Below are 26824 nucleotides of genomic sequence, written 5' to 3' on the forward strand. Positions count from 1 at the left end.
TTCATGCAAGAGATCGTAACAGAAACCAAAAGCCGGGTTTACAGCTACAAAATTGAGACAAAAGTTCAATCATCACGATGAATCAGCAAAGGATCTCCACGCTCCAAAAAAGCAAGTCAGTCTCAATCCAATGTCAAAGTGATGCTATCTTTTTTTTTCAATTTTAATGGAATTGTGCATTTTGAATTCTTACCTCAAGATAAAACAGCGAGTGAACTGTGCATACTCTCGTGGTATTTTACAACAGTTATGTGAAAAAAATCTCAAAGAAACTGCAGTTGTGGCAAGACAACTCATGGTTCCTTCACCATGACAATGCGCCTGCACACTCAGCTTTGTCAATTCGTCAGTTTTTTCCCAAAAATCAGATGACTGTCCTCCCTTAGCCTCCCTACTCACCAGACCTGGTTCCTAGCGATTTCTTTTCATTTCCGATTAAAATCAGTGAGAAAGGATGCTGTTTTGAGACTACTGATGACATCAAAGGAAATTCATCACGAAGATTAAAGGCTATTTCAAATGAAGCTATCTAGAACTGCTTCTCCAAATCGAAACACTGCTGGGAAAAGTGTGTGAATGGGAGAGAGCAGTTCTTTGAAGGGGACAAAGACCGATAATCTGTAAAATTAATAACAAAGATTAATAAAATAAAGTTTGGTTATTTTCTCGAACAGACCCCGTGTATGTACAATGTACAAGGTGACTTACAGGAAACAAATTTTTTTTGAACAGCCAGTGCATTTTTGTTACAGGTGATGGGGAGATTGAGGTTAAGTAATTCAATTGAGCATGGCCTACCGTTACAGTCACAATGGAGAAGTGAACGATACAGTATCATGTTTTCATGTATGATACTTATATTCAAAATAATTAGTCTATTGTCACAACACAGCGGATCTTTTGTCATCACTTCAACAACATCGGAATGGCACAGTTCCATGCAAAAACATGTTGTTAAGGTGGATTGAGGCGTTCAGAACAACAGGAACAATAACAAAGAAAAAGCCACCAGGCCCTCCAAGAACCATAAGGATGCCCAAAAACATTGCCAGAGTGAGAGCGGCATTAATCAGGAGTCAAAGTCGATCTGCACGCAGACATGCATGAGAACAACATGAGCCGTGATTGTGTGAGGAAAATTTTACTAAAATGGCGTTACATTGACAGTGAACTCACAACACTTTGTACATATATTGTATACATTTCTTGGACCAGAACTACAGAGGCAAGGATTAAACATGAGAAACATTTATTTCCAACAGGATGGTGCCATAGCGCACACTGCCTGCACATCAATGGTAGTTGTGAGAAACATGTTTCATGGCTAGCTGATTTCCCATTTTGGTAACTTACTATGGCCGCCAAGATCACTAGATTTGTCCTCCTGTGACTATTTCATATGGAGATATTTGAATGAACGTGTTTATGCTCACAAACCCAGTAATTTAATAAACTTGAAAGATGCAATTATGGAAGAGGTGCAGTTGACTGAACAAGACATGTTGATGCGAGATAAGGATGATTTTCTAAAGAGGCTGGAAATCTGCATTAAAATGGATGACCACCACATGAGTGTAATAATTTTCATAAAATGATTATTTTTAATAAAACAGAATGTTTTTACCTTTATTTGTGTAACAATAAAATAATATTATTTTGTAAATTAACTTTGTAATGCTCATTTGAAAACTGTCCGTTTCCCATAAGTCACTCTGTATAATTATTTTTATATTTTTTGTTTTCCGATGACTATGTACGGCATGACATGTTATCATGCCATGGTAAATAATAGAGATTTTAATTTACTGACATAGTATATACATACTAACATGTTATTCTGGCACTTATCCTTCTCAACACACTCCACCATACATCTTAATACAAAGCTCCCAGCAAATTTTTAATTTTCTTCTGTTGAAACACTTCCTGGAATCATATTAGTAAAATAGTTCATGAATTTCATAATTTTTTTATATCTCTACTTTAATAAAAAACAGAGATATTTATTTTATATTGATAACCAATACTTAACATCTATAGTTCAAGTTTTAAATTATCTTTATATAAAAAAAATCTCTTCTACAAAAGAAGAGATCTCTGCAAAAGTATTAAACAGAATTTGGGAAAAAAAAGATTTGTCATATTGTTTTTCAAAACACTTCTCAAGAAAAGTAAAAACAATGTCACTCAAGATAAAAAAAATACGTCATAAGAGTTGCTAAAGAATTCATAGAACTATGCAGCACAAGAAGGATGACACAAAAGGGGTACTTTTTTTAATTTTGAATTCTTTATGGACAGACCAATTTCTTATTTGCTGAATAGCTCATGATGATTCAGCTCATGATAGTTTTGTTTGAAATTACCCTCTCTGGCGTAGGCACTGGAACTGGCTTTATACAATAACAAATGCTCCTGAGAAGAAAAGCATATGGTTTTAAGTGGGCTGAGCTTTTAAACAATCAGCAGTATTAATAACAGTAACCACAATAACTCAGGTAACTAACAAACTACACATAACAAACACACAATATAATTTACACAAACTGAACTATGAAGTAAAGTAACATAAATAAAACTAATAGTTTAATTAGAAAACGTACTTGAAAATAATTTCCTTCGCAATATTCAGCAACTCTTTCTAAATTTGTATGGCTGTCCGATAAGCTATTCTGACCTTCTGGTATTTCAGTATTTAACAACGCTGCCAATTCTGCCATATTGTCAGAATCACTTCCTAAACCGGACTCCCTATTGGGATCAACGGTTCCTGTAAAATATTTTAAATGACTCCAATTAAAAATAGCACAAAGTATTAAAACAAAGATTCTATTCTAAAGAATCAAATAATGAAAAAACAGAGCAGTGAGTCACAAATTTCAGTTAATGACAGCTAAAAATAATAGAATAGTAACTGTGTTTATAGAAGCAAGTAAAATGTATTAACTAAATAAGATAATATTCACTCCAATAAGCTGGCATCAGAATGTTACTCAAGAGCACACAAATAAAAACAGACAGGAGCATACAAATGCACACATTGAAGATAATTAATAAACACCAATATAGTATGTAAACACCAATCTACTACATAATTCTTAACTATGTATGTACAAAAAAAAGCATGCAATAATTCATTTTTAAGGATGGATTACTATATTAAAGATCTACTTTTTTTCATTAACCACCACAATCATGTTTTCATATATATACAAAATAAATGTTAATAAGGAACATGATAAATAGAATAAACAAATAGATTGATACATGATAAACTGACAAATTCACTAAATCTTAACAAAGGGCATACGAAAAACTCAACAAAAAAAAAGTAATAACATTAACTCAAAGTAACCAGGCTACATTTAAAGAAAGAATACATTAAATAATTATACTTACAGAGGGCAGTAAAAATTAATTTAATGTTAGCATAATTACAAAAAGGATAAATTGCACTTTAAAGTTATGAGAAAATCAATAAATACATAAAATTTTTATAGGAATTTAATAATTATAACCATAGGTAAACCAACACATTATTCATAATTACAAAAAATTTACAATATCAAAAAATAATTAAATTAAGACACAAGAATTGAGGGCAATATAAATAAACAAAAACAAACACGTTTCTCAAAGTAAAAATATAAAGATAAGTCAAATGAAGATTAGTGGAAAAAATAAGGTAACACATCAGAAATAATGAGAGGTAAATTGTTTCATAAGGGAATGACATAACAAACAAAATGTATACATAAGATAAATGACTACAGATCAAGGGTTTATCAAGAGCTGAATGAATATATGTATACTTGCATCATATAAATATAATATTAAACCACATCTCAAATAACTATCTGCAGCTCACACACAGTATTAACAAAAGCTTCAATATTTCAACTACACAAACATTTTCAACAAAATAAAATTCCAAGTTGTAAAACTACATATAACACTAAAATTTATTAACTGCAGAAAAAACGATTGGCAATCTACATAAATACAAGCAGCACGTTTTGACAGGCGGTGAACCAACAATATTTATGATTTACACCTAAAAAATATGAGAATCTTACAAATTCCGGTGTGAATTAATTCATTAACCCCATGGCCACTCCCTCGTTTTTAAATTTCGGCTGTATAATATATTAGACCGTTATGTACAGTAAAAAAATGATACATCTCATTACGATTGTTTTAAAAGCTAATTAATTAAAACTGTTTACCAGCTGACAAGTTATCTTCCCACATTATTAGGACGTTCAATTATCTGTCTTCTACGACACTGACATTACTTTGAAACGGGGATAAAAGCACATTCCTTAAGGCAATGTGCTGCTGCTACCAAGAGATTTTTATTGCACATCAAAGGACTAGATACAATCAAAATACAAAAACAAAATTGTATTAAATTTCAAAAGGGTTAATTAAAAAATAACAACACCCATTATAGATGATAGCAAAATAAAATCCTTTTTCAAATAGTAATTATTTCATAAGTTTAATGACGTATAAACGTGTTCTTTTGAATAACGTAGTCTTCGTGTACTTGAGTACAATACGCGATACTGGTGTCTGAATGCGGTTAACAAACCAATTTTCAGCGAAAACTTTACGTATACAATAAATAATTTATAAAATATTTTCTTAACGTTTTTTACATAATTAAAAAATTACAGATTGGAGTATGGAATCAAAGTAGTGTAAAATTTAAAAACATAACCTCGTTAACGTTGAAATCACTTAGGTTACACTAACAAGAATAAACATTTTATTAAATGAAATAAGTACACAATAAATCAAACTTGCTTTAAGTTTTTCGTACAGTAAAACACAAACTAACACTAGAGTACATAATGAACGATTTGTATTGGTGAAGGCAATCGAATACTCGTAGATTTCTATGCAGATTATTCCTATCAGAAATACAATTAGTGAATGCTTTTACGTAAACATAAATTCTGTTCGCAATTTAAACTACATACCTTGATAATAATACATAGTAACCATATAGATGTATTTTTATTAACCAAAAGAAGGACGTTTAACCGAAAATATTTGGTATAACGGAACAGAACCGCACTCAATATATATAAATATATTTGTCGTACTACCATCTACCGCTATTTATAAGAACTATCGGTTTCGAGTGCAGTTTTAAATAATATTGGTCGTGTAGAAAATGTGGAAAAGAATTATGATTGATGACAAAGATTTCATAATACGAACATCAGTTACTGAAAATAAATATGATATACTTTTGTCAGATTTCAGCAAAGTTTGGTCAGAAATATTAACAGAGGAGCAAATACTTGAAAGATGTAAGGTAAGTAATTATATTTTGTATTTTCATTTTATAGATAACGTAACAATTTTATGTTGATTACTGATATGTAAATCTATTTAAATTAAAAATATGTAATCATAGAAAAAAATCGATTAAAATATATAATTATTTTACATAAATCTAAAGTGTATACAAATCTCCCTACAAGCTGCCTCTACTTGCCTGGTCAACACCACCCTTATAACCCAGTATGCAGAACACTTGCTACTGGTTGCTACAAAAATAATACCTCCAAATGATATTTCTTGTATTTATTGCTGTTTATTCTACCACATTCATTTAATTTTGTTATTATTTATTTATTTAAATTTGTCATTTAATTATTGTTTATTTCATCTTTTATTTATTTATTCTACTGTAATTTATTATTTGAGCTACTATATAAATTATCTTGTATGAAATCATTTTATGTTTTACATTTATAAAATACAGTACAAATTAACATTTTAATTAATTAAATTAATTTTATGTTTATTATAGTACAAACTTAATATCTCTGTAATATTCATAGTTTTTTTATAATAAATTTAATAATGATTATAATTGCATTACTTTTATTCAAGTTTCTTTAACACTTTATTCATATATGTATTTTTTTGTACAATTTAATGGTTTTATTTTGTAGTTTTGTAGGCCTACAAAGCTCAAAAGAATATTAGTTGTTGGTGCATATGTGGTATTTAGAAATAATCTTTGTAAATAATTACATCATATCAAAGAAAATCATATCATTATAGCCTATAATAAATAAACAACTCCTTTCATATACTTTTGTATTACATTTATCTCTATCTCTCTCTCTCTCTCTCTCTCTCTCTCTCTCTCTCTCTCTCTCTCTCTCTCTCTCTCTCTCTCTCTCTCTCTCTCTCTCTCTCTCTCTCTCTCTCTCTCTCTCTCATGCGCACAACACCCAAACACCACACCACTGGAACTGTGAAGCGCATAGTTCCATATAAAGATTTTTGTATCTTTTTCATAAACTGGGAGATGGTTACTTACATTAAGCTTAAGGATTATATATTGTATAAGTATAAAGAAAAAAGGACTCAAACACACACACACACACACACACACACACACACACATATATATATATATAGGCAGTTCCACAGTGCCTATATGTAAGCCCTATTGGTTGGTATAGAGATGCTTCCTACATACTGTTTTTTTTTACTGCAGATCAACTAACTCAAATTGGATTCAACATATTCATACTATTCCTCATCCTCTCAAGTTTCCATTTTTGCTACAATGAAATTCCCAGGTTTGATTACTGGCAAAAATTTCAATTTCATGGCCTTTTGAGATTTTCGAATGAATAAATACCAGTTACAAAGAAAGAAATAAGCAGAAATCTCATTAGAGCACGATTTAAAAAGTATACATTTAGAACTACACATAGTCAACTAAATACATGCAGCTGCAGCATGAGACATCACGATTCTTCCTTAATTATTAGTAATTATTCAAGACTTTGAGACTCTCTTCCCCACAATAAATAAATTTAAAACTTGCATGTAGTTTGAAATCAAGTGAACTGTAATCAGAAATCTGACTTCCCCCTCTATGTATATGTTTACTTAAATGTCATTAGACATCATTTAGAACAATAATAATTTTTAACCATTCAACCAAAAAATGTATGAAGTGGGGATAATTCCTGTAAAATGTTATTTTAGTTGTTTTTAATTTATTATTTCTTTTTGTAGGAAATTAATCCACTTTATGAAGCTGAACCAGTTATACTTATTAAAAGAATATTTGAATTAATAGATCCGAAACAATTACAAATTAAGAAAGAACTTTTAAAAACTGGAAATCAACTTACGCTGAATTTCATCTCGTACTTGAAAGGTATCATTTTCAAGTTTCAGTTCATCCTCACTCTCACTACTCCTGAAAAGGTAAAAAAATTAAAAAAAGACATGATTTTATTAATTCTGTTATTAAACATTATTCACTATTCTGAAAACAAAATTAATGTTGTTTTTTTTTACAGTTATAACAAATTGCTTTTAGTAACAACTTCTTTTTTTCTATCACTTTTAATAGCCAACTCAGGTACACAACATTTTTATGAGTGTTAGTCCGATTGATTTAAAAAAAAAAATAGAAAAATTTTCAAACTAAAGAAAAACACCAACGTTTCAGTCTTTCTCAAAATCAGAAAATCAGGAATAATAAAATGTTTTAACATGTGGTACACAAAAATAACCTAACTTCCTTGTTCTTATTATTTATTAATGAATGATTTCCTAAAATCTCAAATCATTCATTGTTATCTTCTTTGCAAATGATATTTATGTAACTACACCTGAATTTTTTTTTTTTTTTTTGCTTGATGAATTAATTCACAACATAAGCTCAAAGCTTGTCCACCACTGAAATTAGTGAAGTCTTTTAAATTACTTTGAAAGACTAGAAAATTATACATTAGCAATCAAAAATCATTCTCTAGTTGGGTCATAACTATTTGACTTTAAACAAGAGAAGACACAACTATTTCATTGTGCTTTTCAAAGAGACATTATAGCATAAGCTAACATTATACTTAAGCTGAAAAGGCTTATGTATAATGTATAAGGCTTATGTATAAGGCTTACTAGTCTATTAATATAATCATAACAAGAAATTTCTAGGCTTGATAAATTTTCATCGGATGATTAAATTAAACTTGTCTGCAACAAAATCAAACCATTTTGAAGCATCTTAATAAAACACTACGGTTATAATTCTTAAATTTTTATTATGTTTATATATAACAATCTGAAATATAATATTATCATTCAGGACTTATTAAAAAAAATTAAAATATGTTTGCAAGATACAAAAAATAGGACAGTCAAATCATAATTTAAAAGTATGTATCATCTTAGTAAATAAAAAAAGATGGCATATAAAAGGGAGGTGTCTTCTTGTATATTGTTATTCTATTATTGTTATAATAATAACAATAATAGAAATTGTTATTTTAATTCAGTTAGTGAAGGAAATGAAAACAGGCACAAAATTGTAGACAGCACAATTTTTAAGATCCATTCAAATAATTTCAGCCCTATCTCAGCTGTTTAACAATTGATTTGAACAAATGAGGTATAATTTTGTTTATAATGGAAAGCTTAATAAGTTATCTATTAAAAATGTAATATTTACAGAGCTAAAATATTTACTAATTAATCTAATAAAACTAATACTTATGGAACTATTTGTAATTAAAAGAATTAAATGGTCACCATTTCAGACTTTTCAGAAGTAAAATTTTGAACTTATTATTTTGTAGATGTTTTGGAAACATATACATCAAATTTCATTAAAATAACTCAGTCTGTTTTTATAATACAGATTTTTATTGAAAAAAACTCAAAATGGTGGAAACAAGAAAAATGAAGCGAGGGCATTTGTTGTACACCTGAATTTTTTTTTGTTTATTTTGATGTTTTGAATCAGCATCAGTTTTACAAGCACCTCTCACAATAATATTTCAGTATAACTAAAAAATTATCAATATTCTATTTTAGCAAACCAAACAAAGAAACTACTAACATGTAAACATTATTTTTCATCATATAAGAAAGGCCCTTAATCATACCTCCATTATGATATTTGATAAATTATTGAGCCATTTAAAAAACCTTTCCACCAATTTATACAAAATGAAATTTTTTTTTTGTTTATATTATCAATAACATTCTGCTGATATATTTCAAAAAAATATATAAAATCTGAAATTTTTGTTTAAGGTGTTCAAATAATTTACATTAATTCGTTCTAGAATGTTATTTATTTAAATCAATATTTTTGTTATTTTTATGTATTAATAAAGACTCTAATCAACTTTTTTATAACCAGTTTATATTTTGTGGTACTGCTCTAACAAAGGTAGATTTCCTTGATCCGTCCAGGCAGCTCTGGGGTGGTCTTTTTTATCTATGGAGTAGCATACATACTCATTCCTGATATGATCTATAACGTATAATTATACATAGATCTAAATAAAATATTTATTTATACATTGATTGTGACGGTGAGCTGATTTTATTTATGGGTTTTGTTGAAAAATTCATTAAAATATCTTGATTGATTATGTTATTTATATATATATATATATATATTAATTTATATAATTATTCTGTTAACAGCTTTGTCAACATTTAACTTTTCCATTAATTCAAATGATTGAAGAGCTACAAGCGAGAGAAAAAATGTTATTTAATTTATTGGCAAAAAAAGATGCTGAGATTAACGAATATAAAATGGAAGGAGCTAAAATATCTCGACGTCAGTACCTTTATTAAATCTGTATATAATTACTAAAAAATTAATTCATTAATTTAATTCACAGAAAAAGAATAATCTAGTTTAGCTGATTATTAAATTTTGAATATCTTTACAATAAAATTTAATTTTAATGAAACCAACCTATGTAGTTTACTAGTCTACCTGGCTTTCATTTTTGCACTAACGGCAAGAAAAAATTCACTTCGTAAAAATTTCTCAGAAGAAATTTATTGACTTTCATAAAGTTGTAATATATTCATTATAATATAGCTAATTATGTCATTTTTCTCTTACTTTTAGCAGTTGTGTACATGGAATTATTGGCTTACTTCTTCAAATCATATCATGATCAATAAAATCTACTATGATGCAAGTAAACTATGATAGTGGAGAGTATAATTGCTTATGAGTATGATTACAGCATTAATTTTATAATTTTATTTATAACTAATATATTCTCAATATCATAATCAAAATTTAATAATAAAGCATGAATAATTGTTTGTAACAGATATTTAATGATACGCAAATTTATGTAATGTACAGATGCAGGATATACTATTATAAATGTTCACAAGCAATTAATTCTTAACCTTAATAATAAGAAATATTTGTATATTAGATTTTATCATAGTAAGCCTACATTTTAGCACGAACCTAGTAGTTTTGTTTACAAGCATTATCAAATTAATTATAATTTATTATAGTTATTTGTTTCAATTGCTAAAAACAGTTGTAATTGGTAGATGTTATTGTTAAAAAAGGAAAAGTAAATAATAAATCAATTAAATATGTCTCTAATAAATAGAGCGAGCAGTCCTTTTGTCACCTATGAGTACTATCAGAACCCTAATGCAGTCTGGTGAAAGTGTATCAAGAAACTTTCAAAGACCATTAGAAATAGTGAAAAAAAAATTAAAAAACTTCTCTCACTCTTTCCACAAATAATAATAATAATAGTTTAAATAGAAAAAAATTCATTGTTACTAGATTTTTAGTTTTTGATACATTTTGTAAAAACTGGATAAAGTGTTGGATTGGCTCCTTTCAGATCTCAACTCAGGTAGTATTCCCTTCCAGCATTCAATTTTGTTATTAACTTATTGGTACAAATTATATGCAATATTGTGGGTATAAGAATATCTCCATGTACAAAGTAAAGTTATTTTTAATATAAAAAATGAGAGAAATTTTAGCTTCAACATTAATTTAAATAATTATTTTAATAAAAAGAATTATATTCAATGTAAAAAAGTATTTATAAATTTAAAACTAACACATTATATCTAAGTTTTATTGTATTACTTAAAAATATTACGTTAAATACTATCAATAATAGAATTAATTTATCTAGTTTATTATCTTTATTTTTCATAAAAAAAATTAAATTAGGCAATTCAATTATTAATCTTAAAAAAATACAAACAAACATATGCACGCACAATCTTCAGTTAGAAAGTAAGAATATAAATATTTATACATAATAACGGAGACAGACTAATGTAAATAATTTAAAAAAATAATAATCATTACATTTATTTAAACATAAAAACATTTTTGTTGGCCTTTATTCCCTTTTTTAATGGATAAATACACTTTTTTTGTTAGCATATAATAAGACTGGTGATTGTTGAAAAACTGCAAAATAAGCTGTAAATTGAGCATGCACATTTAATAAATCAGTACCTGAATAATATAAATTATGATTTTCTTTTTAATATTAGCTCATAAACTAATAATTCATTTAAGAAACCAGGCATCATTTTCTCCTATCATTTTATTCAGATAAATAATTTTTATATGTTATTAACTTAAGTATTCTTTAATAAGATGATAGTATCCTCATAAAAAAATTTCATAAATGTTATGAGATATAACTTTATTAATAATATTATTTCACTTTCTTACAGGAAACATTTTATTTGATAACATTTTTGCCAATAGCCCTTCCTAATGACAACCTATTAAAGAGCATACATTGTAAATGAATGTTTACCATTCTTCATATTTATCATGAAGAATGATATTTAATTTTAATTCAAACTGTTGTAAACTTTATAAGACTGCTGAACAGAAAACTTAATCAAAAACACAACATTCATCTAATTTCCATTCTTATGTATCACTAGGCCAAGAAATCCCCAACCATAGTTTCAAAAAATTTTACTAACAAAAACTGAATAAAATCTCAACCAAGTTTTTATTAAAACTTGGTTTATTTGCAAATTTCATTAAATTTGGTTCAGCTGTTGTATGATTATTATATGATATTTTATTCAATTAAATAAATTTATTAAAATTTCAATTAAATTTATTCAATTTAATAACTGTGTGTTTAGTTATGTTTTACAACTTATTCTTAAAAAATATTAATATCCACCTCTATAAAACTGAAGGGCTTTATTCTAATTCTACCAATTTTAATAAATTACCAAACCATTAAAAAAATCCTCCACCAATTTATTTAAATAAAAGATTTTTTTTTACTCTATGAATTTTTCAAATACTAATTAAAGAAGCTTAGAATTTTCTGCATTTCTGTTCAACAAATACAGAAATATGTGCTTAAATAATTTTCATTAACACTTACTGAATGTGTTTTGTTTATTGTATATATATTTTTTTTGTTTATTATCTTCATTTATTTACTTTAATATTATTTGTATATTCTAAATTATTCTTATTAATTATATTCATATAGCTTTAATTACATCTATTTTTTATTTTATAATTAAATCTACATTTTGTAAACTGTTATGATCAGGATTTTATCATAGTTTCTTTTGATCCATCCAGGCAAATTGTAATAGTTCCTTTTTTGTTTGTGAAGTAGTACATTTATCCATTCCTGATATGATCTATGTATTGAATTATCTACCAATTCAAAATTATTTCTTTTTTGTTTAACGAAAAATTCATTACATGACCTCAAAACTTATGTGATAATATGAAATGGACTTATTTAGATGAAATTTATTTATTTCAATGCATTTTAGTACAACAATATCATGAAGAAAGATTAATCTAAACAATTTCTGTTTTCAAATTGTAATTTCCTTATGTTAGAGGAAATATGAAAACAAATCACATTTAATTGGGTGTTAAAGCTATGCACCAGATTTGTAAATTCATATGGTTAATCGGCAAATGGCCTGATAACTGGGCAATCTTGGAGTTCCTACATAAAAAAAGCCCCATGCAGCGCTGCGAAAATTATAGAGCCATTTCTCTGATTTCATATGCGAGTAAAGTTTTGTTGTATATATTGCATGAACATCTACGATACTATCTAGATAGAGAAATTCCTGCACAGCAAGCCAGATTTGTCAAAGAAAATAGTACACATGAGCAAATTCTAAATATTAGACAATTGATAGAGAAAGCCAGAGAGTTCATCAATCCTCTTGTAGATTATGGCAATCCCTTTGACTCGGTCAGGTGGAAAGATCTGTGGCAAGTATTGAAACTGATGGGCATTCCTGATAATCTTGTTACTGTCATTCAGAATCTATATGTAAAGAACAGCTCAGTGGTTAGACACAGAGATATATTCTGCCCAGTCTTATTCAACATTTACAGCGACGATATCACCCAGAAGAGCCTGAAAAAATGGCATGGTGGTATGCAAATAGGAGCAGTGTATAACCAACTTAAGGTTTGCTGATGATATGACCCTGTTTGCAGGCTCTGAAGTTGAAATGAAGGAGTTCCTCAACCAAGTTCAGCAAGAAAATGAAACGCTAGGGCTGAAGTTAAACACTGGAAAAACAAAAGTTATAATTGTAGACACAGCCAACGATCTTCCAGTCAGTGATTCGCAGTGTGAGTTCGAAAAGGTGGACCATTTCATATATTTAGGATCCACAATAGATAAAGATGGAGGCTCACTGGCTGAAATTGACATTTATTTGGAAGAATAAGGCAATCACAAGAAATGCAAAGCTGAGACTGCTTCAAGTACTACTATTAGTCTTCCCAGTAGTCAGGTATGGCATTGAGACCTGAACCGTAAGTGGAAGACTGGAGGAGAATTGATGCATTCAAAATGTGGGCTTATGAAGAATGCTCGGCGTCACATAGATAGAAAAGAGGACAAACAACTTGATTATAAACAAATTGGATATGCAAAGGAGGTTGTCTGCAGTATGTTTCCAGTGTAATCTCTACTTTTTCAGCCATATAATCTGTAGGTCTGGCAAAAATCTTGAGAAGCTAGTAATACAGGGAGAATCAAAGGCGGCAGGTCACATGGAAGACTGACAAAAAGATGGGTGGGCCAAATTGAAGAGGCGACTGGAGAAACGTTTGTCATATTGATTTGAATGGCAAAGGACCATGAGCTATAGCATGAAATTGTCAGTGCAATATGAATCAGGTCACCAGCTCTCAGACAGGAGACGAAGGTTTACTGATGGATACTCAGAGATTATTTTTTCAATAAAAAGTTCCTTTTAATAACTTTCTCAATAAATTTTCTGGTATTGTTGGTTATTAGTGGAACTTGTCTTGCAATGATTTAAAACAATCATTTATGTAATCCGATATATTAATATATGTTATTCTTGTTCATTTAATAAATTATTTTTATCAAATAGCTTCGTTTTTAAATTTTTTGTTACTGAAGAATGTTGAGATCTTGGTTTTTAATGTACCGTATGTAACATTTGAATGTTTTGGTTAATCCATTCATTTTACACATCCTATTTGACTTGCACTGTATCCAAAATAGGTAATTAACACATCTTTAAAAGAGAAGACAAAGAAAGTTTGTAGAAGGCCTACTATAACTAATTCACCTAACACATCATATCTTATCACTCTGTAAAGTATAAACATGATATTTTATCATGTTACATTATGTAATTCAAGGATCATTCAGAAAGTTCTCAGCCTAATATAGAAAATGCAGGATTTTTTTCAATTTTTAAACATATTCACCTTATAATTCAATATATTTAGACCAATGACTTTCCAACTTTTTAATACCCACAGTATAATGCAATTTATCCAGCTAATAAGCAGTAATATCAGTTTTGACTACCTCATTTGAAGTAAATCTTCATCCAGCGAGTCGTTTTTTAGGTTTGGGAAGAGAAAGTAACATGGTGCATGTGGAAACACTTCAAAGCAAATACAGTTCATATGAAAACACTTCAAAGCATACATCATCAAGTTTCGCAGCAACAACCTGGAACATGTGTGTAAGAGCATTATCATGATGAAAGAGGACTTTCTGTTTATACAGATGTGGCTGTTTAGGTTGAATAGTACCCTTCAATTGCTCCAGTAGTAAAGCATACCGGTGCATTGCTCGTGGATACCGGTGTTCTTTGGTGGTTGGGTTTCAATTAACCATACATCTCAGGAATGGTCGAACTGAGAATGTACAAGACTACACTTCATTTACACTCATACATATCATCATCCTCATTCATCCTCTGAAGAATTATCTAAACGGTAGTTACCGGAGGCTAAACAGGAAAAAGAAAGTAGTAAAGCATAATACTTCCTGGTGATGGGCCTGCCTTTTTCCAGTAGTCTATGAGTACCACATCACAATAATCCCAAAAAAACATAGCCATGACTTTTCCTGCAGATGGAACAATTTTCCATTTTCTTTGGCACACTTTCACCTGTTCCCATTTACAATTTAGACTGCTATTTGGTTTCTGGCCTGTATTGGTGAATTCACGTTTCATTTACTGTTATAAAATGTTGAATAAATTCAGTAGAATTGCATTTAAATAAGTCTATACATTGTTACAGAAGTGTTCAGTCAAATGCTTTTTTGGTCAAAACTTAACAGACGCAGCACTCACCGAGCAGAAAGCTTTTTCATACCCAAAACATCATGTAAAATGTAGTGGACATGGTTTGTCAAGATGTTTGCGATGTCTGGAAGCTTGTGTACTTTCAGTTGGCGATTATTTAATACTGTATTGTAGATTTTTGTAATAATTTCATCAGTGGTAGTGGTTTTTGACATCCCGAGAGTTCATCATCTTGAATGGATCCTTGACCATGTTTAAATTCTGCAGCCCAATTTTTTACCATTGAAAATGAGGGGGAAGAATCCTTTAAAGTGGAATCTAGCTCTTTTTGTATGAACATCAGGAATAAACTTTTTTTCATATGTTTTTAAGAACATTATGATAGGTCAACTTTAATTTTATATATTTTTCAGAAAATGTCAAAACTTGTTTGCTTTACCCAATAACTGCATTTAAGCAACTAAACACAGGCATCTGAAACTTTACCGTCTAAAGGATTATCCTTGATAAATACCATAGTTATAAGTTCATATTTATACAATCTCTGTATCAGGCTGAGAACCTTTCAAACAACCCTGGTACATACACCTTTGTCCGGTATATTTTAGTCACTTTTGTCAAAAACTACACTGAATAACCTGATATAATAAAACATCTGACACTAATAAGTTGCACTGAAGATACATAACACTAACAAAAACAAGCAAGTCATACAACATACACAAGATCATACAGAATACTGACAAAACACAATCTAAAAAATACAGCAACCTAGGAGTAGGCAAATTAAACTGTAGTAATTATAAATATTAAATAAGAGAGACTGAATGGACATACACCCATTACAGACTCAAACACAACAACATTATCTGTAAAAGATTATTATGTTCCTAATTCCACAACATGCAAATTTTAGACATAGCATATAAAAACAAAGATGTAAACATTTGAATTACATGAAATTTACAAACTCATAGAATTTGACAGAAACAAATGATTAAACAAACATGTATCAATGAAACAAGCACAATATTGATTAAATGCATTATTTGATTATCATACTAAAAGGTTTTCTAACCTTCTTAAGACAGGTGCTGTTAACAACAATGCAACCAGAAACTCCTTTGAAGAGGTTACAGATAATTGGCTGCAAAATACCTTTAAAATTTAAAATGTACGTTAAAGTGTTGTAACCATAATGATTGTCGCTGAATATGATATAGCTATCCCTAGGAATAACAAGCAATCCATGTCAGGGTTAATATGAAAAATGAGGAATGAAGTGGGTTGCTGCTGCCAAATATATGTTTGCACAGCATGCTAATCCCATCAAAATCCATGTGATTTTCAGCTCAGCAAGTCGTACTTTCATTCTGTTCACCACAAGGACTGGCTGTAAAATGAATATCAGAGAAAGCAGCTGTGACTGGTGTCTTTTGTATCTCAGGCAGTTTACATGTGTCAGTACTGTATGAAAGACTACTGTGTAAATTAATCTTTAATCTTTCTGTAGTGTAACAATGCATTATGTACACTTCTTTGACATAAAAGGTCATAGAATTATAGTTACTTTAATTTGAAAACATTTTCATAATTTTTAATGAAATTTTTTTTAATCAAAAAATTTATATGCTTTCTGTATATTTATATGTCAAATAAAACTTTTATATTAGTGAATCACATTGGACATAAAACTGGTTTCATAAATTTTATTGAAGATAAATTTAATTTATTCTGATGGTAATAAAAAACCCATATAGTACAACCATAAAATGTTTACTTAAATAAAGAGAAAAGTCAAATATATGTTGGTCCAATAGCAACTATCTTCTGCATAATTTGATAAGAAATATTATTATTTATTTTTATATTATTAATGTGCACATTATTCGACTAGTGGACAATAAACAACACCCATGGCCTAACATGATGACGAGGTGTGTGATAAGAAATAAGATGGTAAGAAATATAACATGACTGTTTTAACCTAAATCATTTTTTAATAATACAATTAAACAATATCTCAAAATTATATTTTCATTTACTTGTTATGTAAAATCTCATTCTACTAGTACATTTCTGTGAGGATGATTTCATAGTTATTTTTACGTTATAATTAATTAATAGGTTAAAATTAAACAGTAATAAAAACAATAACTTACAATAACATTGCTAATCTATGAAATTCTTCAAAGAATTCCAAATCTTCATCTTCTTCATAAACTGTTTCCATTTTACTTGTTATAAAAGACTGTAGGATCTATCAAAAATAACTTTAGCTTGATTCATTGAAATTTATGTAAAAGAACACCAAATAAAATATTTATAATCTGAGTAATGGGAATTTAAACAGTAAATGACTAACAGATTTCTATTGAATTATTTCATATCTGACTGTACTCTTAAAGATATGATGTTTTAAATTTTAAATGATAAAATGGTTTAAATATTAATAGATAAAAGGTTAATTTTATACTTACATATATATATGTTTAATATTAAACTAGTGGATTAGCTAATATTTTTAAATGTATCAAATTAAATGAAAACATTTCAATTAAACTGTTTACATATAAATTAGATAAAAGTTCAATTTATATAATACTTCCCACTTTATTATTTGTAATATTTATTTTATTAAGCATGATAAAGCTAATAAAAAATGCAGATTTTACTTCAGTAATAAATTATCACTTGTTATAAAAAAAAAACTGACACTGAAGAGGTGTCCCTTAAAAAAAATAAATAAATAAATATTAGAAGAAATCTACCTAAAAATATTATTTATATAGATTTAATAATTCAAAATAATTAGTAATTTATTGCTCCTAGAATTTTTAACAAATATAATACCACATGACAAAACTACCAGCTTAAACTGGTATAATATTTTTTAATTAATATTATAATAAACGTAAAATGTTTGGAACACCAGTTGATATATGTGTTTGGACAGTTATATTAAAGAAGAAAAAAAGATGGAAATAATTAATTTTAGTTTAACATAAAATTTATCATATAGATAATCTTGGTAGTCTGAACTACTTGAGGCTAGATATCAGTATCAGTACCAAAATACTAAAAATATCAGACTCCTGGGTGTCAATACCCAGCAAAAGATAATTCAAGAAAGAATATAAACCTATTGGTAGACAGCAACTGAGATTTTTTAATTAAATTAATTGCTACAATGGTTTATAATAAGATCTAATTTTGTTGCTGCAAAATTCATCAAAAAAATATTTTTGTGTGTGAAATATTTGATAAAAAAAAATTAAAAAAGGTTTCTGGCATTTTTTTCATATTACAATGAGTCATGCCCTGTAATTGGATGTAATTATAGGGCATCTTTGCCCAGCCAAATGTACACAGAAGGAACTGCTTGAGACAACTAAAAATGCACTTGATGTCGCTAATTTTTAGTACACTATTGTTTAAGTGCCTGTGAACTGTGAATTATACCTGTGTATTATACCTGTTTTCATGTTCTTACAGTTTTAATCCTTAATGTAAATTTTTTCAGCTTCATTCTGTTGGATTTAAACCTTCCAATGAATTTTTTTTGATTTAATTAAAATTTAGTTTAAAATAATACTTCTGATATGGTATAATAAATAAACATGCTCTGCTCTTCAGCCCATTTTAGGTCTATCTTGATGGCTGACAAAAGCTTGTGATGGGGTTGCTGTGGTGCATGATCAATAATATTGTATTAATAAGTTCAAATAGTTTTAAGATCAGTAAATATTGTCTCTTTTTTCTTATTCCTTGAATCAGCACCATTATATTTCTCTTACCATAAATGCTGATACATCTGGATCTTACTGAACTAATTAAGTTTTTAATAAATTTCCAGATGCTACCTCTTGAAGTTCATGTCTAAGTCAAGGTCTTTTTTTGTTATTATCACTTGGTTTAATTCACAACTGTAATAATCCTCATTTTAGATCTGGGCAGCTACAGTTTCCATAATTTAATAGAAGTGCTTGGAGGTACCTTTCTCTAGAGAATGAAAATCATTCATACATCAAAGAACATGTTCTGATATAGTGGGGCTGGTACGACAGAGTAGCATTGGCTGAAATTCAAAGATTGCACTACTATTATAATCATCAGCATATCACGTGGGGGCAAATGAAATTTATTAATTTTTTTGCGATGAATTTAAAACAAAATAAAATACCAGCAGCAGCAATGCAGATGAGAACAAGGAAGTACAACCACCCTTTGGTTCAAACACTTTGATTACAGGGCCTTCTTCTATGATTCAAACCAATGTGCAACATAGTGAAAGTGAAATTGCAGTCAAGGTTGTCATAAAGATGACAGTGGAAAATTCTTCGGCCTGGCAAGCACTATGCCGGTACATTTGGAAAATCTCTTGGACCTTTGAAGAGCTACAATTTTGTGACAGATGCTAAACAACCCAAGAGGAAATTCAGTCACCAATGGCTGGATGCACTTTCACCATCGCTAGCTTACTCAAGGCAACTCAAAGGTGCTTTCTGTAAATATTATGTGTTGTTTTCACTATCAGTCAGAACAATGAGAGGTGGTTTGGGTTCTTTTTTCATCAGACCTTTCATTAAGGACATGCATGATTATTACAAAGCACATGTACAGTCCCAGGGACATCAGACAGCAATGGAATCTGCAAAATCATTCACGGAGGCATTCACGGGAACCAGTGAACATCCAACTTCACCAGTCTTCACAAAAATAAATAGATAACACAAAAAAAGTACTGTTCTCAACTGTTTGCTGCATCATTTTTTCCATCATACATAATTTCCTCCTAGAGGCAAAAATCTGGGTGAAGACGTACTTATCAAATTATGCAATTTTCTTATTAAAGCAGGTGAATCACAACTAAAAGACCATTTTGAGCATGAGCTGAAAAACACATCATACCAATTGCCTATCATCCAAAATTAAATAACTGATCTATGTGACACTATAATCAGGGATCACATCATTACAAGGGTTAAAAAAGCTTATGTTTATAGCGTAAAACCTAAACCGACAACGATTGTTAACGTCTATATGCCTACAAGCGCCCATGATGATGATGAGGTAGAGTGTGTATACAAAGAGATTGATGAAGCAATTAAACACGTAAAAGGAGATGAAAATTTAATAATAATTGGAGATTGGAATGCAAGCATTGGAAAAGGCAAGGAAGGAAATATAGTGGGTGAATACGGGCTGGGCAAAAGGAATGAAAGAGGGGACCGAAAAATGGAGTTTTGCACGAAGTATAATTTAGTAATTGACAACATCCAATTTAAAAATCATAATAGAAGAATATACACTTGGAAAAAGCCAGGCGATACTGCAAGGTATCAGATAGATTATATCATGGTTAAGCAAAGATTTAGAAATCAACTCGTTGACTGCAAAACTTACCCTGGAGCAGACATTGATAGCGACCATAATTTGGTGATAATGAAATGTAGATTGGGGTTTAAAAACCTGAAGAAAAGGTGTCAGATGAATTGGTGGAATTTAGAGAAGCTTGAGGAAGAGGAGGTAAAGAAGATTTTTGAGGAGGACATCGCAAGAGGTCTGAGTAAAAAAGATAAGGTAGAAAATGTAGAAGAAGAATGGGAGAATGTTAAAAAGGAAATTCTTAAATCAGCAGAAGCAAACTTAGGCGGAGTAAAGAGAACTAGTAGAAAACCTTGGGTTTCAGACTATATATTGCAGCTGATGGATGAACGTAGAAAATATAAGAATGCTAGTGATAAAGAAAGTAAAAGGAACTATCAACAATTAAGAAATGCTATAAACAGGAAGTGCAAACTAGCAAATGAAGAGTAGATTAAATAAAACTGTTCAGAAGTGGAAAGAGAAATGAACATTGGTAAAATAGACGGAGCATACAGGAAAGTTAAGGAAAATTTTGGGGTACATAAATTAAAATCTAATAATGTGTTAAACAAAGATGGTACACCGATATATAATACGAAAGGTAAAGTCGATAGATGGGTGGAATATATTGAAGAGTTATACGGAGGAAATGAATTAGAAAATGGTGTTATAGAGGAAGAAGAGGAAGTTGAGGAGGATGAAATGGGAGAAACAATACTGAGATCTGAATTTAAGAGAGCATTAATAGATTTAAATGGCAGAAAGGCTCCTGGAATAGACGGAATACCTGTAGAATTACTGCGCAGTGCAGGTGAGGAAACGATTGATAAATTATACAAACTGGTGTGTAATATTTATGAAAAAGGGGAATTTCCGTCAGACTTCAAAAAAAGTGTTATAGTCATGATACCAAAGAAAGCAGGGGCAGATAAATGTGAAGAATACAGAACAATTAGTTTAACTAGTCATGCATCAAAAATCTTAACTAGAATTCTATACAGAAGAATTGAGAGGAGAGTGGAAGAAGTGTTAATAGAAGACCAATTTGGTTTCAGGAAAAGTATAGGGACAAGGGAAGCAATTTTAGGCCTCAGATTAATAGTAGAAGGAAGATTAAAGGAAAACAAACCAACATACTTGGCATTTATAGACCTAGAAAAGGCATTCAATAACATAGACTGGAATAAAATGTTCAACATTTTAAAAAAATTAGGGTTCAAATACAGAGATAGAAGAACAATTGCTAACATGTACGGGAACCAAACAGCAACAGTAATAATTGAAGAACATAAGAAAGAAGCCTTAATAAGAAAGGAAGTCCAACAAGGATGTTCCCTATCTCTGTTACTTTTTAATCTTTACATGCATCTAGCAGTTAATGATGTTAAAGAACAATTTAGATTCGGAGTAACAGTACAAGGTGAAAAGATAAAGATGCTACGATTTGCTGATGATATAGTAATTCTAGCAGAGAATAAAAAGGATTTAGAAGAAACAATGAACGACATAGATGAAGTCCTACTCAAGAACTATCGCATGAAAATAAACAAGAAGAAAACAAAAGTAATGAAATGTAGTAGAAATAACAAAGATGGACCACTGAATGTGAAAATAGGAGGAGAAAAGATTATGGAGGTAGAAGAATTTTGTTATTTGGGAAGTAGAATTACTAAAGATGGACGAAGCAGGAGCGATATAAAATGCTGAATAGCACAAGTGAAACGAGCCTTCAGTAAGAAATATAATTTGTTTACATCAAAAATTAATTTAAATGTCAGGAAAAAATTTTTGAGAGCATATGTTTGGAGTGTCGCTTTATATGGAAGTGAAACTTGGACGATCGGAGTATCTGAGAAGAAAAGATTAGAAGCTTTTGAAATGTGGTGCTATAGGAGAATGTTAAAAATCAGATGGGTGGATAAAGTGACAAATGAAGAGGTATTGCGACAAATAGATGAAGAAAGAAGCATTTGGAAAAATATAGTTAAAAGAAGAGACAGACTTATAGGCCACATACTAAGGCATCCTGGAATAGTCGCTTTAATATTGGAAGTACAGGTAGAAGGAAAAAATTGTGTAGGCAGGCCACGTTTGGAATATGTAAAACAAATTGTTAGGGATGTAGGATGTAGAGGGTATACTGAAATGAAACGACTAGCACTAGATAGGGAATCTTGGAGAGCTGCATTAAACCAGTCAAATGACTGAAGACAAAAAAGAAAAAATGTTTATAGCATTTTGGCTGACAAAACCAAGTATATTCCTGGCAAATAACAGCTGGATTACATTTCTTCAATGAAAAGGCCAACAAAATCAAAGAAGAATTTTTAGACTTTGTAGAGCTTGTACTTAACACCAAGAGTGCTGCCAAAACCATTGAAAATTTTGTGACAAACTTAAACCTAGACCGTGATAAGCGTGTGGGGTTAGGCTTCAACAGATGTTCCACCATGTCTGGAAAAGAAGGTGTGCAGGCGATCTTGAGACAAAAGTACAAAAAAAACTTCTAATTCCATAGCCCTACTCACACTTAACCTTGTTATGAATGACTTAAACATTTCCAGAAATTTGAAAATGCATTAGAACTATCAAAGAGATATAACAGTTTTGCACAAGTCCGTTTAGGACACAAGCTTATTGTTAGCATTTCTGAATTCTGTGACTAGGTGGTCAGAGAAAAACAAGAGCATCTGTGTTTTTAAGGATCACTTCGTTGGTATTGTAAATGCATTAGAGACCTTAGCTGAAGAGGGAAATGCAGCATTAAGAAAAAATGCTTATCAAATAGATGCAGCAGTGTGTAGATTTTCATTTATTGTGTCACTAGCATTAATTGCTAAGTATTCCGCTATAATGAAACCCATAGCAAATGCCCTTCAATTGAAGAACATTTGCCTTTGTGTTTTTGACACAGTCAAAGCCAACTAGCACATTCAAACTATTCTTGACATGCTAGCTATTCTTGACAACTACCATTTTAAACAAACAGGCGACATTGCAATGTATTTGAATGTTGATATAACCAGCACCCCCATTGCTGACCAACAGAAGCATAGAAGCAATCGTTCAGCCAAAAATCCATCCAAATTTTAGAAAAGATTCCATATCATCTTTAAAAGTAAGATTTTCTGCAGAAAAATTAACTGGATTTCCACTGATAAATTTCTATCCAATTAACATCAGACGTGTTTCATTGGATGAATGGAGTGAAAGTAAGTACTTTCACTCCATTCATTACACAAGATGAAGTCATCTTGTGTAACTTTCTACAATTTAGAAGTTGAAGGAGAAAGGAATTGTGGTTCAAAATGTGGAATGAGGTACATGCTGACCCCCCATAGGGGAAAGACATTCTCCACCACCCCCTACATTCCTAGCCCTTATGGCTTTACCAGAGGTCATCTCCAAAACCTCGGCTTTTGACATATTTCAGTCCGTCTCTGCCAGGATCCCACCGATGCGACGAGTGACATTTACATCGATGTACTACTATTTAATGAACTCAAAACAAAACACATTTTACAGAGTCTTAAGTGACTGAAAGAACTTAACTAAACAAAGGAACTAAACTACCTATCCGTAAAAGGTAAAAGTGAGTTCAACACACAACACGAAACATAAAAATACTACATGGAACAATAACATCACAGTAACACTGAAACAAAACAAAAAACAAACACAACAAAAACAATTTATAAAACAAAACATAATACAAGAGAAATCCAACCACACCTCTACATCTCCTCAGTGATCATTTCTTTTGCTAAGTATACTATAAAACTCTCCACTATTGCCCCATTTGGCCTGGCTCCTCCAGTTTACACGCAGATCCAACATCGAGCCGATAATATCAAGCTGACAGATGGTCTCCATGCGCATTAACTCGTACTTCTAACATTCATAAAAAACATGGTAGGTGTCATCCAATTGTCCACACTGAGAACACATCTCAGAATCTACCAGGCCGAATTTCTGCAGTCTGTTCCTAAAAGTACCATGACCAGAAAGAAATTGCGTCACATATTTATTAGAGTGTACCCAAGAGGCGTCCGCAAACCAACAACATTTGGAAAGAGATCATGCATGTAATACCCACACTCTGTCTCATCCCATCTAACTTGCCACAAGACATTGGCATGTTATTCAATTTCTCGAACTTTATCCAAAGTCAACTCACTGGACTTCATAGCAACATACCACTGCTGCTTCTCAGATGCAACAGGAAGTGCCAGACATAATTGAGGTTATAAAAGAGCAAATCGTTTTATATGACTGTTAGAAAGGCTGTGCTGATATTACTTTCACAGTCCTGCACATTAAGTACTATCAAGCTTCAATTAGTTCCCTAAAACACGGCTAAGAAGCACCGCTGGTGAAAACAGGTTAAATGGATTAGCTATGTTAAGCATTCTCCAACAATGGGTTTTCACTAATGAGGAGCAATTAGTTGAAGCTGTAGTCAGTCAATTTGCATCGAATCCTTGCAAACTATTGTTACAAAATTAGATTTTAAAAATAAATATTTTATTCTTCCTTTTGTTATTATATATTATTGCATAGTAACCCCCCTCCTCATGGACTACCCTTACCCAATGAAGGAGATTACATTCAGAAAGCTGCCCCTTCCGTTTTGAACTGGTTTTGTTCCTGATTATAATTAATGTGTATGTGTAATATTATCATAACTACAATGTTTCCTCCAATTACTCCTACTTCTCTAATCTACAAGTCTAATGCAGCTCCTCTGTGGGTTGTTCATCTCTTCATATTCCATCTCCTTTACTTATCCTTTATCCCTTCAATGGGAATCAGGTCAGCTACCATCTTCATTCCATCAATAACATTACATTCTAATAGCTGATAGGGTAGCCACTTTCCACTGCTTTCTTGGGTGTAGTGGGTATATTTTCGAACAAATGGGCCATATTTTTTTCAACTATTAAATTATAAAAAACATTCACAAAATGTTATGTTTATGGAGTTCATGCAAAGTGACTATCTGAAAATAAAAATATTTATAACAACACAAAGTCTGATAGAAGAATTCTGGTTTCATATTTGAAATCAGCATGAGAAATACTATAAGAATCGGTTATAAACAAAATCAGATATTACATCTGTAGTTACTTTGGAGCAAATGTTAAGACCCAACTTTTTTTGTACATTTTATCTGAAACTTTTGTTTGCTCTTATTTGAACTTTTATGTTATTGCCCCCTTGGTGGCCTATACAGTAAAACTTTCATGATGTTTCTTTTTTCTCTTAATTTTTTTTAACTAGTTACATAATATAGAACATTAGTTGTAACATCGTAATTCAATTTCTCAACTTTTTATTGTTTCCGTGCATGTCAGTTATTACTGCAAAAAGTTTTATGTTGCTAACATATATGTATATAAATATCTCTTTTTATTTATTTGTTGTTAAAAAAAATTATCATATATTGCTGAGGTCATGAAATAATAATAGATGCCACAATAATTATTTAAATCAGATGAGATGTAAAAAAAAACTTATTAAATGTGGCTTCAGTCGTTGTGTTTTCGGTTATTTAATACTCTTCAATTAATAGAAAATCTATTTCTCATTTATGAACATGTAATATATTTTGAGTTACACACAAACACAATTAAAATTATAATTATTGTTTACTTTTAGATTGAATTTTTTCCCTATCATGCCATTTGATAACATCCCTAGTTCTAAACAAAATAATATGCCATCAATAAACTTGACATTTTTATTTCTATTCGGTATAATGTTGCTCTGGTTTAAAATTTTTTAGTTCATTTATTTTTTCTTCATCAGAAATTAAAAACCACTGCGGACAGATCGGATCTATATGGGAACTTACTTTATAAAGCAGTTAGTATAGGGAATAAATCACAATATTAACCAGTATGTTGTCTTAGACATGATGGTAATATTTTTTACAGTATTAAGTTAATATTTGATAGCTTAAAAAGACTTTAAGTAAGAAATAAGTTTCCAAATATGTTTTCTATCCATATTCCCCCTTTTGGATATATATTATTATTTATAATAATATTTCTTGCGT

General features: G+C 30.1%; 1 protein-coding gene across 1 annotated transcript in view; it reads right to left on the reverse strand.

Annotated features, from left to right (window-relative positions):
- LOC142325759 (abl interactor 2-like) overlaps positions 1–17681 on the reverse strand; it is a 56508-nt gene extending 38827 nt beyond the window's left edge. The window contains exons 1-3 of the mRNA XM_075367791.1: positions 17559–17681; positions 7176–7243; positions 2604–2770 (exon numbers count right to left, since the gene is read on the reverse strand). Coding sequence (XP_075223906.1) covers positions 2604–2770; positions 7176–7243; positions 17559–17629 — 306 coding nt within the window. The 5' untranslated portion in view covers positions 17630–17681. The remainder of the gene's footprint in view (positions 1–2603; positions 2771–7175; positions 7244–17558) is intronic.
- Positions 17682–26824: the final 9143 nt, after the last annotated feature.

The sequence above is a fragment of the Lycorma delicatula genome, chromosome 5 (genome assembly GCF_047948215.1).
Source record: "Lycorma delicatula isolate Av1 chromosome 5, ASM4794821v1, whole genome shotgun sequence".
In the NCBI taxonomy this organism is placed as follows: domain Eukaryota; kingdom Metazoa; phylum Arthropoda; class Insecta; order Hemiptera; family Fulgoridae; genus Lycorma; species Lycorma delicatula.